The sequence below is a fragment of the Phocoena sinus genome, chromosome 20 (genome assembly GCF_008692025.1).
Source record: "Phocoena sinus isolate mPhoSin1 chromosome 20, mPhoSin1.pri, whole genome shotgun sequence".
In the NCBI taxonomy this organism is placed as follows: Eukaryota; Metazoa; Chordata; class Mammalia; order Artiodactyla; family Phocoenidae; genus Phocoena; species Phocoena sinus.
Window position 1 is genome coordinate 34,344,003 of NC_045782.1, and position 15,334 is coordinate 34,359,336.

General features: G+C 44.7%; 1 protein-coding gene across 3 annotated transcripts in view; it reads right to left on the reverse strand.

Annotated features, from left to right (window-relative positions):
* Positions 1-12,414, reverse strand: part of XYLT2 (xylosyltransferase 2) — a 28,207-nt gene extending 15,793 nt beyond the window's left edge. For 2 of the 3 annotated variants that reach the window (XM_032616206.1, XM_032616203.1), the window contains exon 1: positions 93-273. In XM_032616206.1, the coding sequence (XP_032472097.1) occupies positions 93-227 (135 nt within the window). In that variant the 5' untranslated portion in view covers positions 228-273. Of the gene's footprint in view, positions 1-92; positions 274-12,295 lie in introns of those variants that run through there. The other variant, XM_032616204.1, reaches the window with a different exon arrangement.
* Between the last annotated feature and the right edge of the window lie 2,920 nt (positions 12,415-15,334).

Genomic DNA, 15,334 nt, shown 5'->3' on the forward strand with positions numbered 1-15,334 from the left:
ACTTCCCCGGCCAGGGCCGCCCGCATCCCCGCCAGGACCCCGCGCGCCCCCGCGCCCGGCCTGCCCGCCTGCCCGCCCGGCCGTCGGAGCACCTCGCCCGGCTCGTCGTCCTCCAGGACGCTGAAGCTCCACACCACCAGGCCCTGCAGCAGTAGAATGGCCAGCGCCGTGGCAATCGCCAGCTTGTAGCGCCGCACAAGCTTCTGCACCCGGACGCTCGCCACCATCTTCCTGCCCGGGACGAGGGGCGCGCGCCCAGCCCTGCAACCCGGCCGCGGGCGCGCGCACGGGCGCGGGCAGAGACGGCTTTCCTCAAGGGAGGAGCGCCTGGCGCGCGCCGGGGCGGGGCGGGGGGCGGGGCCCGCAGGCCCGAAACGCCGCGCCCGGTGGGCCAGGGGCGGAGCCTGGGCCTACAGAGCTGTTGGTCCCCGCTGCGCAGCGCGTCGGGCGGTTTGCTGGCCTTTCGCGCAGGGTCCGCTTCCCGGGTTGTCCCTTCCCCGTCTTGGTCAGTGCCCCACCTTCTGCGTGTGCTCACCTCCTCCTGGACGGCAAGCCCATGGAACCAGGGGGCAGAGAGGTCTGCAGCCGACCTCTCTCTGGCTCACCGCCTGGGGTCGGGGGTAGGGGTGGGGGACTCAGCCCCGCAGAAATCAGCTGGCTCTCCGCCCTCGTGCAAGCAGAGAATGCTAGAGCTCCCAGAAACGCCGAGTTGGGAGAGATTGTCTAAGTGCCACAAGCCCTGCTTAAAAACCACGGAGGCCGCACCTACGGGGCAAAGTCTAACTCCTTTGACTGGCATCTGAGGCCCTTCACAAAGCCTTGGTTCCTCTCTCTTCTCCCTCGTATCCTAGGCATCCTCAGACCTCAACTAGAGCCGTGGTTACCGAACTCCAGGGTATGTCAGAATCACCCGCAGGACTTAATAAAACAGATTGCTGGTCCCTACTCCCAGAGTTTCTGCTTGGTAGGTCAAGAGTGGGGCCCAAGAATTAGAATTTTCAACAAGTGCCCAGGTAATACTGATGCTACTAGTCTGGGAACACACTTGGAGAACCACCAGACTTTTGCGCGTGCCGTTGGCTGTGCCCAGCCCTAGCAGTTGCTCCCCTGCTCCTCTCCCCCTTCCCATCGGTGGCATCCTCCTAAGTGCTTACCCAGCACTGTCTGCATATCTCGTTGTGATTTCTCTGGAATCATGCCTTCTTCACCTTCGAATCCTTGGCCCGGCAATGGACACCCAGCAATGCTCAGTAAATGTTGCGAAAGAAAGATCAAATGAAGCCCAATTTCCTGTTCCATGAGCTGATCCTAACATTTTTGGAGAGGCTGCTGTGTTCAGGCACCGCCATAGACAAGGCCTGAACCTCTGCAGCCCTTCCCTGAACCTGGCAGGTCTACTGAGAGAGGGAAGGGGAGAAGAGGGAGAGCAGTGCCCAGCATAGCCAGGTGCATCCCCAGCAGTGAAGCCAAGCTCCGTGAGAAGGAAGCAATAAAAAGAGCAAAGCAAAGGTTTAAAATTTAAAATGAAGATTTTAAGAATCACTACACAGACGTCTGGAAAAAAATGGTTAAAAAAAAAAAGAAAAAAAGCTTGAAAGTGATGATAAAAGGGTTTGGAAGGTGCCTGAAGATAAGCTTAATGAGGAAATTCTAAGCTGTGATGAGTACAGGAGATGCAGTTATTTGATGGCACTTAAATAAAACCTCCTTTATTCATCTCCTGCCCCTTTGTATTTGTAATCATTCTGTTCTTCAGCATTAGTTAAGTGGGAGAATTGTAAACAGTGTTTCAGATGACAGTTTGGCTACTTAAGAGAAACTACACTTCAAGATTTTGAAAAACATCAGTTGGCATGCCAGCGATTGATATGTTAATTAAATATTGATCTTGTGTGCTCATTAAATCAGGTCCCCCAGGGGCTGTCTACCTGCCCATACTCCCCTGCACCCAACAATGAAAATAACTTGATTTTCCACTGATTGTATAAATAATATATACTCATTATATAACATTTAAAACATAGGGAAAAAATAAGGAAAAAAGCAAAAGTCACCTGCAATCCCACTCCCTGAGATAATCATCATTAATATTTTGGTGATGATCCTTTCCCCATCTCTTTATGTGTATAGATTTTGCATGGACGGCATCACATTACACACATGGTTTTTAAATATACAAACTTACTTTTAAGTATTTCTCTCCCCTTCCCTTCCATGTTAACAGTCTGGCTTCCTTCCTACCTTCCTTCTTTCCTTTCTTCCTTCCACCTTTGTAACAATTCTCTCACACACACACACACACACACACACATGGGTTTTTTACTTACATACACTTTGTATCTTGCTTTTCTCCCTTGACCATAAACACATAGTAGAAATTCCCCCAGAACAGATGGGACAGGTCTAACCCATTCTTTTTTTTTTTTTTTAACCCATTCTTTTTTAATGGCTGCATAGTATGCCACTCCTTTCTTGAATGGGCATTCACTTGGTTTCCAGTCTTTGTGACTACCACAAGGCTATCATAACGTGGTTCTACACTTATCCCTATGCACTAATGTGTTTATTTCTGTGGTAGAGTTTCCCAGGAATGGGATTACTGGGGAAAGGGGAATTTTACATGGTAATAGCTATTGCCAGATTGTGTTTTCAAAGACAATTCAAATTTTCTGACAGCAATGTATGAGAGTATGGTTTTCCTGCATCCCTTCCAACAGCAGTTGTTATCACCGTTGAATTTCTGCTGATCTGATAGGTGAGAAGTGAATGCCTTGGTTTTTAATTTGTGATTTTCTGCTGGGGAGTGTCTCAGTTGGTTTCCTGACTGGGTTTTCTTTTCCTAGAATTGCCTCTTCATAATCTTCATGAGTTTATCTATTGCTATTGCATTATTTGTCTTTTTCTTGTCAATTTTAAGACTTTTTTTCATCCTTTTGAAATTGAAAGTTTTCTTCAATTTATCACTGCATTTTGACTTTTTAAGGTCTTTTCAACATTTTTAACTTTTTTTGGAATCAATTATATTCCTCTTGTTTTATGTCTTCTCATTTTCTCTTCTGGTTAGGTAGATCTCCCTGATCCTTGATGAGGTATATGGTCTCATATATTTTCTCCTACAATATTTATTTTACATCTTACATTTAAGTCTGTAATCCATCTGAAATTTTCTGTGTGTATGGTACGAGGTAGAGGTGTGGAGTCCTGACTTAGTACTTATTCCCTGTCACTCTATCAGTACCCACTTAGATTTTACTATTTTTTAAAATGAATTAGTTATTGGGAATTCCCTGGTGGTCCAGTGGTTAGGACTCCATGCTTTCACTGCGGGGGGCCCAAGGAACTAAGATTCCACAAGCCATGCGGTGCAGCCAAAAAAATTAAAAATTAGGACTTCCCTGGTGGCGCAGTGATTAAGAGTCCGCCTGTCAATGCAGGAGACATGGGTTCGAGCCCTGGTCTGGGAAGATCCCACGTGCTGCGGAGCAACTAAGCCCGTGTGCCACAACTACTGAGCCTGCGCTCTAGAGCCCGCAAGCCACAACTACTGAAGCCCGCGTGCCACAACTACTAAAGCCCGCGTGCCTAAGAGCCTGTGCTCCACAACAAGAGAAGCCACCACAATGAAAAGCCCGCGCACCACAACAAAGAGTAGCACCCGCTCACTGCAACTAGAGAAAGCCAGCACGCAGCAATGAAGACCCAACACAGCCAAAAATTTTAAAATTTTTTTAAAAATTTAAAAAATAGAATAAATTGGTTATTGAGGTATAACATGCCTTGATTGATTTAGATTTGACCATATAAAATGCAAGGCTCATTGCTCCCCACTGTCTCCTCTTCCCTCAGGTTCCCCTATAACTTCCACTGTACTTCATTTTCTTTTATTGTAGGAAGTCTTGAAAATACAAAATGGCTCCTCAGAAAATCAGAGCGGGAAAGCATTTTTTAGTTTTAAGTTGGCTGCTTCTGTGATGTGTCCTTTCTCATGTGACGACATTATCCTTAGACCTTAGTTTTAGGAGAAATATTATGATATGTGAATGCTGAATGTTTTCAAATGTCTCCAGTGTTTTCAGCAGCTAGAGTCCAAACTTGACTCAGGACCAGATGACAGGGAGGCTCCTGCAGTAAAGTCCCCAGGCTGTGCTTCCCAAGCATCTCCGCAGGCCCTGTCTTCTTGCCTTTATCTAATTTCTGCTTCTGTGTCCAGTTCTTTGGATCGACACTTCACTGGGCTGTCTGTCTGCTGGGCCTGGGCCTGGCTTCACCCCTATATGCAACATTTGGGACATACTTTGCCAGCTCACACCCAACCCAGCTCTGGATTCCTGGGCCTCCCTTTGTCACGTATTAAGTTCCAACATCTATTGAAATGATCATATAGGTTTTTTCAATGTGAGATGATGGATTATTTTAAAAATAATTTCCACATATTAAAACGTTTTTGCATCCCTTAGAGTAAATGTAACTTGGTCTTAGTAGGCTTTTAAAAACTTGTAGTATAGGTTGAATTTAACTTGCTAGTATTTTATTTAGGATTTTTACATCTATCTTATAACAGAGATCAACCTGTACCAGAGGCTGCAAACTGGTGACTCATGGGACTTGTTTATGTGACCAGCACAGGATTTTGAAGCATTTGGTTTTGAATTCTTGAATAAGAGGTGCACACTTTTCAGTTCCTGTAGCTCCCACTTTCCCCAGTCATTTCACACACCAGTCGACTTCACCCATTTATAGTTTCTGGAGCTTACAGACACTTGAGTTTGCAATCCCTGGTCTATGGCTTTCTTTACTTTTTTTTTTGTAGACTTAAGAATCAGAGTTTACATCACAAATTGAGGAGCATTATTTCTTTTTTTTGTTTTTTGCAGTACGCGGGCCTCTCACTGTCGTGGCCTCTCCCGTTGCGGAGCACAGGCTGCGGACGCGCATGCTCAGCGGCCATGGCTCACGGGCCTTGCCGCTCCGCGACATGTGGGATCTTCCCGGGCTGGGGCGTGAACCCACGTCCCCTGCATCGGCAGGCGGACTCTCAACCACTGCGCCACCAGGGAAGCCCGGAGCATTGTTTCTTTATTCTGTGTTTTGAAATAATTTATACAACAATAGGAATTGTTGTACATAACAACAATAGACATTCCCGTTCCTTAACCATTAGAAAAGTCTTGTCAACAAAAGCACAGAACCCAAGAGTCTTTTAGGGAGCTTTCTTCAGTAACTTCTTTTTTTTTTTTTCTTTTCTTTTTGGTTATTGATCTATTCAGAATTTTGTGCTTCTTTTTTGGGTCAATATTGAAATTTATGAATCTTTTTCTGGAGAAGAATTTAAATGCTCCACTATATCTTTGTTATTTTTCTTTCTCCATTATTTTGTATATATTGTGTGTCAACAGTATGGATTATTCCAAAATGAAAAAGCCATAGCTCTTTCATTTTTCTATTTAGCCAGCTGAGAGCCCATATACAGTACTATCTTTCTCTTTGGTCCTCTGAGTTGTCTAAAAAGCCTGTGGTGGACACATGCAGTTCACAAAGGAGATGTCAGTTTGGCTCCCAGCTCCAAGCAGGGGAGTAGGAAAGCACTTTGGGTAGAACATTCTGCTCCAGCAAATCATCTTACTGCCACATGGGGTCTCTGTAGGAAGCTGGTCTGTAAATAGAAGTTGTCCAGATGGGGTTTTACTGGTCTGGTCCACATCCCTGCCCAGTCCCCTAAGCCCAGACAAAATGCCCATTACTTGGACTCCCAGGGTTGCAGTCTCAGTGCTTTGCTCTTTCACCCCGAAATGTATCTGCGGGTATGTTTCCATTGTAAGTAGAAGCTCCATCTCCAAGAAGAAGGCTGGAAAGTTCATGTTTTGACATACCCTCTGTATGCTCCAAACATATAACAATGAGAGAAAAAGTTTCAAAAGGCATTAATAAGACATAAGCAGGCCAGAAAACAGGATAAACATCTCAGCAGACAAGAAGGAAAACTAACTGGTGTTGAGTAAGGCCAAAGCCAAAAGCCTGTGGGGTAGTGGGAGCTAAAATGTTGCGCATGGAAGAGAGGATAGAGCCAGACTCTCTGGCTGAAACCAGGGACTGGAGTGAGGCCACCTTACTTGTGAAAGGAGGCTAAAAAAAAGGACAACTGACCAGCTCTAAGGAGCTATGGACAAAACTGTAAGCCTAAGGAGACAGCAGAGGAATGACAGCTTCACAACCAAGAAGTGAGTCAACCCTGTGACTGAGTCTGCAAGACCCCCAAATCAGTGAAGAGCACAAGTTCACAGTGGCCATCAAAAGACCAGTTCTGAGAAAAAAAAAAAAAGACCAGTTCTGGACTAATCTTGTGGATATGACCATAAAATTAAATCCACCAGACAAGAAAGAAAAACAGAGCACAAAGCAAAATCAAAAGCTCCCTGCCATAATGAGCCTGTAAACCAAAATCCCAAAGCATATGAGCAGATGAAGAAATCAAATACCATAAAAGACAACCAACTCAACAAGTGAAATATGAGCTCACAGATGAGTTCGACTTTTTGGACTAACCTAGCAAAGATTTGAAAATAAGGATGCTCAAAGAGATAAATGAAGACAACATTTGACAAGAAAATAGGAGTCAATGCAGATGAAATGAACATATAGATACAAAATATAAGCAATTATAAATCTAAAAAAAAATAAAAGTATAGTCATGAAATAAAAAATATCTCAAAAGATGGGATGAATTTTATACCAATATAGTTGAAGATAAAAGTAGTGAATTGGAAGATAGTTCTAAAGAATCTACACAGAATGCAGCAAGGAGAAATAAAGAGGTTAAAAATAAGAGAAAGCAGTTCAAAGGGCAGGAGAATAGCTTGAGAGACTCCGAAATATGTCCAATAGGACTTGCAGAAGAAAAGAATAAAGAAAATGTCAGGGAAGTAACATTGAAGATATGATAGCTGAGATTATTCCAGAATTATAGAAAAAATTAATAACATACAATAGAATTTCTATTTTTTACCCAATGTGATAATGCGTGTCTTCTGAAGTCTGTTTAAGCAGTTCACATTTATTGGTATTAATTATTTATTTGGACTTTCTTTTACTATTATGCTATATTTTCTGCTCATCATCCTTTTGCTCCACTTTTTTTCTCCTTTTCTACCTTCTGTTGAATTGATAAAATCTTCTATTTTCTGTTTCTCTCTGCAGTACCAGGGTTGGCACAGCTTTTGTCAACTTATTTGATGCCTTCTGCTTTTTTATATCTTCTTGTGTTTTAATCACCTCCTGTTCACCCCATTGGTGAGGGAAGGATTACCATTCATGGCTGAACACATGACACCCAATTCTGGGCAGTTTTATTAGTCACATATGCTTACTGTCCAGGGGAGGAGGGCACAGCACACTATGCAGGGCCATATGGGGGTTACACTCAGAAACAGAGTGAACAACCAGGGGCTGTGGGAGGCAAGTGTTATAGTATCAAAAGGGTGAGATAAACCCTGGTTTTCATGGGAGGATGTTATTGGCTTATTTGAATAATTGTGCAGGTTAGAGGGAACTGAAACCCAAGGACCTTCTCCTGGTCCCCTTGATAAGGAGGGTTATTCGGCTAGGGGACCTTACTGGAGGGAGGAGAGTAGGGAAGAGAACTTATAGTTAGGCCATTCAAGGCCCTCCCAGTTTCACCGCGTATCAAAGCAACACTTAATATTGGGTCTTACAACTTCTCTGGTGGTGCAGTCGTTAAGAATCTGCCTGCCAATGCAGAGGACACAGGTTCAAGCCCTGGTCTGGGAAGATCCCACATGCCACGGAGCAACAAAGCCCATGCACCACAACTACTGAGCCTGAGCTCTAGAGCCCGCGAGCCTAGAGCCTGTGCTCTGCAATAAAGAGAAGCCACTGCAATGAGAAGCTCACACACTGCAGCAAAGAGTAGCCCCTGCTTGCTGCAACTAGAGGAAGCCCGCGCACAGCAACGAAGACCCAACACAGCCAAAAAATTAATTAATTAATTAATTAAAAAAAATATATTGGGCCTTAGTTTTAGGCCTAACACATTTTGCTCTTAATTTTCTTTTTAGCCTGTAATCCTTAATAATTTAGAAAGCAAGAATTAGAATTCTTTATTAATTCTACTCTTATTTACCGTAAAGGTTTTCAGAGGTTTTTGATATGATAGTCATTGATCATAGTCCTTATAGAACTATATTTTTTGCTCCCTGTTGTGGAAAATAAATTTGCCCCCACCCAGTCCCACTTTTTCTTAATTTTTTCTGAGATTGTAAACTTCATCATTTTTATTTATAATAGCTAATATCTTTGAAGGAAAAATACCTTTTTTGAATCTTCAATTTGAAACTATTAAAAATATCATTATTTAGAGTAATGCATATGTATTAACTTTAAGTTATATAACTAAACTTATAACGTTAAGTTTTTTTTTTTTTTTTCCTGGTTCGCGGGCCTCTCACTGCTGTGGCCTCTCCCGTTGCGGAGCACAGGCTCCGGACGCGCAGGCTCAGCGGCCACGGCTCACGGGCCCAGCCACTCCGCGGCATGTGGGATCTTCCCGGACTGGGGCACGAACCCGTGTCCCCTCCATCGGCAGGTGGACTCTCAACCACTGCGCCACCAGGGAAGCCCACGTTAAGTTTTAAGTTAAGTTTAATGCCCTTGAACAAGAGGATAATTTTTTTAATTGGATTAAAATTTTCAAAGTAAGGCATATTTACTGCAACAAGTCAGTTGAAAAGTGTTTCAGAGCAGCCAGTGATCTCCCTTTCTTTCCTTACTGCTCCCACCCTTTAGAATTAACCAGCCTTCACAATTTGCTTTTTTCCTTCCACATCTTTCTCTCTGCTCACATAAATACATGCAGATGTAAACCCTTTAATAAGTTCCCCCTCTATGCTTTGCAGAAATGGGATGATAGCTAATTTATTAGAAATAGCAACGTGATGGTTATTTCTTTAGCATAAATACACCATAACTTATTAAACCATTAACTTGTTGTTGGACACGTCAGTCACTGTTAGTTATTTTTGCCACTATACACATTGCTACAAGAAACATCATAGTTCATATATCTTTATATACTGGTGTCTTTGTTTTCGGATTTCCAAGATTGAGGTGAGTACGCACATTTTAATTTTTTTAAGATATTGCCAAAAAAGATGGTAGATTCACATTTTCACATTGTTTTGGAGAATATATGAAAGTTTTTTCCCTGAACCTCTAAGCAGCTGCTTCAAGTTGTATTTTTTTTTCTCATTTATAAGTTTTTGCATCTGATTTTTTTCCTGTGTCCTAGCATACATTTTCAAGAAGAGTATGTGATTTATTCAAGAAGAGTACTTGGAGCGATTATTTTTTTAACAACTTCCACACCTGAGAAGGTCTTTTTGTTACCTTCGTCATGAATGACAACATGGCTTTTCCTTTAGGTTTTTCTAGATCAGTGTATTTCAAACTATAGGTCACAACCCACTCCATTTAATAGATTGTGAGTGCATTTTAAAAAATATATAAAATGATATAGACAAGGATAGAAAACATTAAAGTGCATTGAATGTAGTAAAGGTAATTATCATGCATCGTGAATGTCCGAAGATCTAAGAAAATTTAAATATTTTATATCCTTTATCCTGTTAAAATATTATGTATAATATTTATATATATTAACAAAATAAAATGTTTTTCTAACAAGTTGAGGTTAAAAAATTGACATTTATCAATACTTCTCTGGATGTTGTGAGAAATCTGAGATCATTTTAAATTAGGCTCTTTGTTTTTATTTCCCATTTGTCTATAAGATCCTTATTTACCACCCCTCGCCCCAATTGAAACTTCTTTTAAAAAATATTTTTAAATAGACATAGTGTTTTAAAAACCAACCAACCAAATAAACAACAGAGCTAAGGATATGAAAAGTAAAATCTTTCTCCCCCTTCAGAAATTTCCTGTTCCAAGGGTGTGTTTGTATGTGTGTGTGTGTGTGTGTGTCCCAGAAATTTTCTTAACTTTTTTTACTTTGAGAATTCCACCATGGTGTGTCTAAATGTGGTCCTCTTTTCATAAACTTTCCTCAGGACTCAGAACATACTCTCATTTTCAACTGAGTTCTTTCTGTGTACCAGAAAAGTTTCCTCTTCCCATGTCTTTGATTACTGCTTTTGCTATATCTATTCTTTTCTCTCCAGAATTCCTATTACCCCCAGGTTATATCTCCTGTGTCTGACTGCCTTCCTCTTTCCTTTTCATCTCTTTACCATTTTACCCTTGACCATGTTAATTTTATTTTCTCCAGTGTCTTGTCTGCTACTTACAGCCTTCCTCGTGGGTTTTAACCCAGCTATTGTGGTTTCTGTCTCCCTGCTGTACTTCCTGTTCTCAGATTTCTGCCTCTTTATTCTGATATTTTCTACTTTCTAGATCTTTTCCAGAGTTCTCTGGAATCTTATTGAGAAGTTGAAACAGATATTCAGATGTTTTTTAAAAAACTTGTTCTGGGGCTTCCCTGGTGGCGCAGTGGTTGAGAGTCCGCCTGCCGATGCAGGGGACATGGGTTCATGCCCCGGTCCGGTCCGGAGTCTGTGCTCCGCAATGGGAGAGGCCACAGCAGTGAGACGCACGTACCGCAAAAAAAAAAAAAAAAAAACGTGCTCTGCAGTAAATCTTATTTTTTTTCCCCCAGGGGAGGCAGCTTCCTCAGAACCTTTGGGGAATATTTAGCTTTTGAGCTGCAGAATCTTCCCAGATCCTACGAGGTTTCTTTGCCTCATCCTTACAGAGGAAAGTCTGTCTGCCCAGTGTGGCTGTGAAGGTGGAATCTTGATTTCCTTTGTTTCATTTTTCCATGTGGGATGATATTAGGAGGTGGCGGGGGCAGTGTCTGCCACTCATTCTCAGAGGAATCTGATGGGTGAATGTGGCTCGCCTCCTTCTCAGCCTGTTTTCTGGTCTGCTCTTTGCCTGGCAATAATTGGTTTGGCGCTGCAGGGAGCAGTGTGTCAGGGCCTGATGGCAAAGTCTAGCTTGGATGTGAATGACTGGGGAGCCCGTTTGCCTAAGGAGCTAATGCCACATTCTCTGGTCCTCTTTGTCACTGAGAAACATGACCGTTTCATATCCACTTGCTTAATTCCTGTGACCTTTTCCTCAAATGACCTTGTACTCAGGAGGGGAAGAAATGGATATCGTGTTTTTTGCCTATCCAACAATGAATCACGTTATGTGGAAGAGTTCCTGCCAGAATCTTTCCCAGAGGGTCATTCAGGCTCAGATCAAAGGAATGAAGGAAAATTGACAGGGCACACAGTGGGAATGATCATTTCAGACATCAGAAGCTCTGGAGGAGTGGGAGAAAACGGGAGCTGAGCTACCACTCCTGGAGACTCAGCGCCTCCTGCATCGATGGATTTTTAGAAAAGGGGAAAAATGGAGTCTTACTGCTTTTAAATTCTCAAAAAGACATAACCACTGCAAATAAGTTAATAAAAGGCTTTAGGGAATTCCTGGCAGGGTGCTGGCATACTTTTCTGCTTCATGGAACCACCAACTGCTTCTCGGGGCTTCTGGGTGGCCGAGCCAGGTGTGACCAGCCAGGTACCCAGCGTGCACTTGGGGTGGTGTGAAAACTGCAGGGAAGCACTCTCACTCCATCATCCCCTTGGGTCACCCTGGCCTCCAGCCCTTGCCTGCTGAACAGGGGTGGGGTGGGGGGGGAATCCCGGGGCAGCCAGCATCTCTTACTTTGTCCCAAACCCATGGTCCCTAATGGATGGGGTAGCAGGCTGCATTTTCTCAATGACGCCTTCTGTTTGGCCCCTCAGAGCACAGTCTGGCAGGAAGTCCTCAAGTTCCCTTGGTGTGGACAGCTAATGTCTGGGGCTGATGTGAGTTTTCGCCTTTGCTGATGGCCATTTCAGGGATGTTCTGTTCACAGGAGGGAGGGCAGGCCAAGAATGTTATCCAGATAGCACTGTGTATGCTACCCTCCTACAGGAATTTCCAGCTAAGTTCTGCTCATTTATTCACAGTTCTTGTGTCTACCTTAATACTTGAAAACAAGGAAACTCATTTCTTTCCTACTCATTCTACATTCCAGGCTTTTTGGATCCCTTTTTCCCCAATGACTGTGATACAATTTCCTGTTGATTAAAGACACTGAAAATAGTGTCAGAGGGAAGAGACACAGGCCTGGGTAACTGGTGAACACTACCCGGGCCCTCCCCTCTGCAGGCAGAAGTGATTGTATGTCCTCCCTCCACCTGCCGGCCCCCCGCACCCAGCCTGCATTCCTCACTCATTTGTCGGCACATGATCCACTCTTGGTCTGCTCTGATTTTAAAAGGTTTCCTTCTCCCCTTTGATTTCTGACTGTGAAAACACTTAAAGAGTCATCTTCTGTGCTTTTATTGCTAACATTTTAATAATTATCATAGAGAGGCTAAAAGAGCTAAAGGCATTATTCCCAGGTCATCAAGTGTCCCCGGGGTTTGTGCACCAGAGGAGATGAGGCAGCATTTCACAACAGGAAGGCCCAGGGCAGGGCTGTAACGGGGTGTCGTGGAGGCCTGGAGGCCTTGTGAAACCTTGATGGCCAGACCTGAAAACATCGCCTTTTGAAAAGTAGAAGCAGTTGAGTTGGACACTTGAATTCACCTTTGTGCCAAGGCTGATTGATATTCTGGGCAAAACACCAAGAGGAGATCTGAGTTACATGGATGACCATGGATGACCAGCAAATTTCCACTTGTCCTTCCAGGGGAGGCCCCGTGAGTCACTGACCAATCCATGCCCGGAGTGAAGTAGATGGTCTGCTTCCAATGTTAATGAGGTGCACGTTTGCGTAGAGCTGAGCCTCAGTTTCTCAGAATGGATTTTGATGGTCTGTGTCTTGTGCATGTGTGTGTGCGCGTGCGTGTGGTTCATACGCCCACAGATCAGGGCACCGACACTCTGAGGAAGCTCACAGGCCTGGCCCTGTCTTCACTCTGACTGACTGAAAAGAAACTGGCCTGGATTTGGAAGGGCTTGACTTTAACCAGACTGCTAATGCCCTCACAGAGCAGTCTTCAACCCTAATGACCATCACTAAGAAATGTCCTGAAGTTGGAGAATTCTGTCTGGGTTGGCTGGGGCTAAGGGCCAGGCCATACCCCTGTGGGGGTCTCCCCTGAGGAGGTCAACAGTTCTACCATCAGGCAGGCTGGGAAGAGCCAGACCCCATCATAGAATACCAGAGCCTCAGAGTTAGGCCTAAAGCTGGGAGGAGGGAAACCTCTCCTGTCTGGGGTTGGTGGTTGTCGTACCTGGACTCCAGGTAGGGAGGATATTCAACATTTAACATCCAGTGGATTTTAATTGAGCACCAGATTTCTAAAAGTTGGGATACAGTGGTGAATGGAACAAAGTCCTTGTTCTCATGGGGCTTACAGTCTACTGAAGGAGATACTTGATACACAAGCAAAAATAAATGAACAAGAGCAATTCAGATAGTGACAGGTCTTACAAGGACCATAAAACAGGCTGAGGTGCCAGTGAGGAGCTGGGGCCTCCTGTAGATGGTGTGCTTAGAGAAGGTCTCCCGGAGCAGCATTAGGAAAGGCAGTAAAGATCAGAAGAAGCCAGCCAGGCAGCAAAGAGCCTGAGTGTCCCAGGATGAGCAAAAGTCTGCAGCGGGAATGAGCCTGATTCATTGTTGGAACAGAACGAAGGCTCAAGGGACTACAGGTTGATGAGCAAAGAGAGGAAATGAGGCAGGAGTGGTGGCCAAGGTCAGGCCATGCACCTGAGCGCAGCTGCCCTGCCCGTGTTAGGCATGAGGAGGGTTAGCTTGAGGGAGGCTAGGGACAGGCTGTCACAGAGCAGGCAGTAGGTGGATAGAGAGAGCAGAGCAGAAACAGGGGCAGAAGGCCAGCCGAGGTGGCAAGGGGCACAGGATGGCATAAGGAAACACTCAACATCCCCTGTGGATCCCCAGAGTATTTGGGAAGGTTGGACCTCCTATTGTTGAGTGGGACGGGAACTGGAGCCCCTGTGACTTGTGCCCATTTTGTAGACCCAGGCTGCTGAGGCCAGTGCGTGCTCATAACACAGCTATGATCCCACATCCTCATGCAGTGCATGTCCTGGCTGAGCCTAGCTGAGCTGTAAAACTGGTGGACTGGTATCCCGGTGGGCTCTGTCTGAAAGGATACACATGGGGGCATGGGCTTTGGTGCTGCAGGAGGAGGCAGGAGGGTTTCTTGGATTCACTTTTTTCCCATTCAGTCTACAAAGTTTCTTAAGTGTCTATTATTTGCTGGGTACTCTTCTGGGCAATAAAGATACAATGGTGGATGAAACAGGCAAAAAAATCCCTGCCCTTGTGGAACACACACACACACACACACACACACACACACACACACACACACGAAAATTCAGGAGAGGGAGGAAGTGAGAGAGGAGAGGAGAAGGAATGGAGTGGCCATGTGTCCCAGCCCTGCAGGAGGAACTGGTCTGGGGTCTTGGTGGAGACAGGTGCAGGGCCAGAAGCTCAAGGATGTGGGGAGACTCTGGACACCTCTCTGCCCCTCTGAAGTCCAGGTGACAGGACATGGTGTGGAGCTAGAGGGGGGCATTCATCCTCCACTCCTCCATCCCCTGGTTTCCAGCTGTCATTGCCTGAGAGCTCTGGGGCCCCCAGCAAAGAGCACCTGGCTGAGGGCATCAGGAAAGGCCTCAGTCACCACAGAGCCCAGAAGCAGCGCAGTTCTGGGCCCCCAGTGAGGAGGCATGTGGGCAGTGGCTGGCTGCGGAGGAGGCCGAGAGGGAGGCTTGTCCTTGGGCACAAAGAGGTCCCTCATTCAGAGACTCTGGGGAAGGGGTGGCCAAGCCTCTGAGGTGCTGCTGGCCAGAGCAAAGAGCTTTTGTGGTTTGGGCATTAATGATAATGTGGCCCCATTTGTACCCACAGGCTATTGAGGCCAGGTGTCTGGGGACTGAGAGATGTGGATACCCCTTCAAACCAGGATCCTCTAAACACCTGCTAATTATAGATGGAGAGAAACAGATGCTCTGTTATACATATGCCTTTATGTTAAAATGAGGGATTTATTGCATGTATTTGTTACATGCTCTTTTCTGAAGCATTCAAACAATTTATTGGGAAGCATATTAAACTGCTTAAATATTAGACAATAAAATAAATCTGTCCTTCTGGGTAAGCAGTCTTCCCCTGCTGTGATGTGGCTTCACAATTTCAGCTGACTGCAGCTGCTGACTTCAGGGAAGCATATCAGAGTTACCAGCTGGTTTTGAGTTGGTGTCATGCCTGTGGCTGCATCTTGTGATTTAC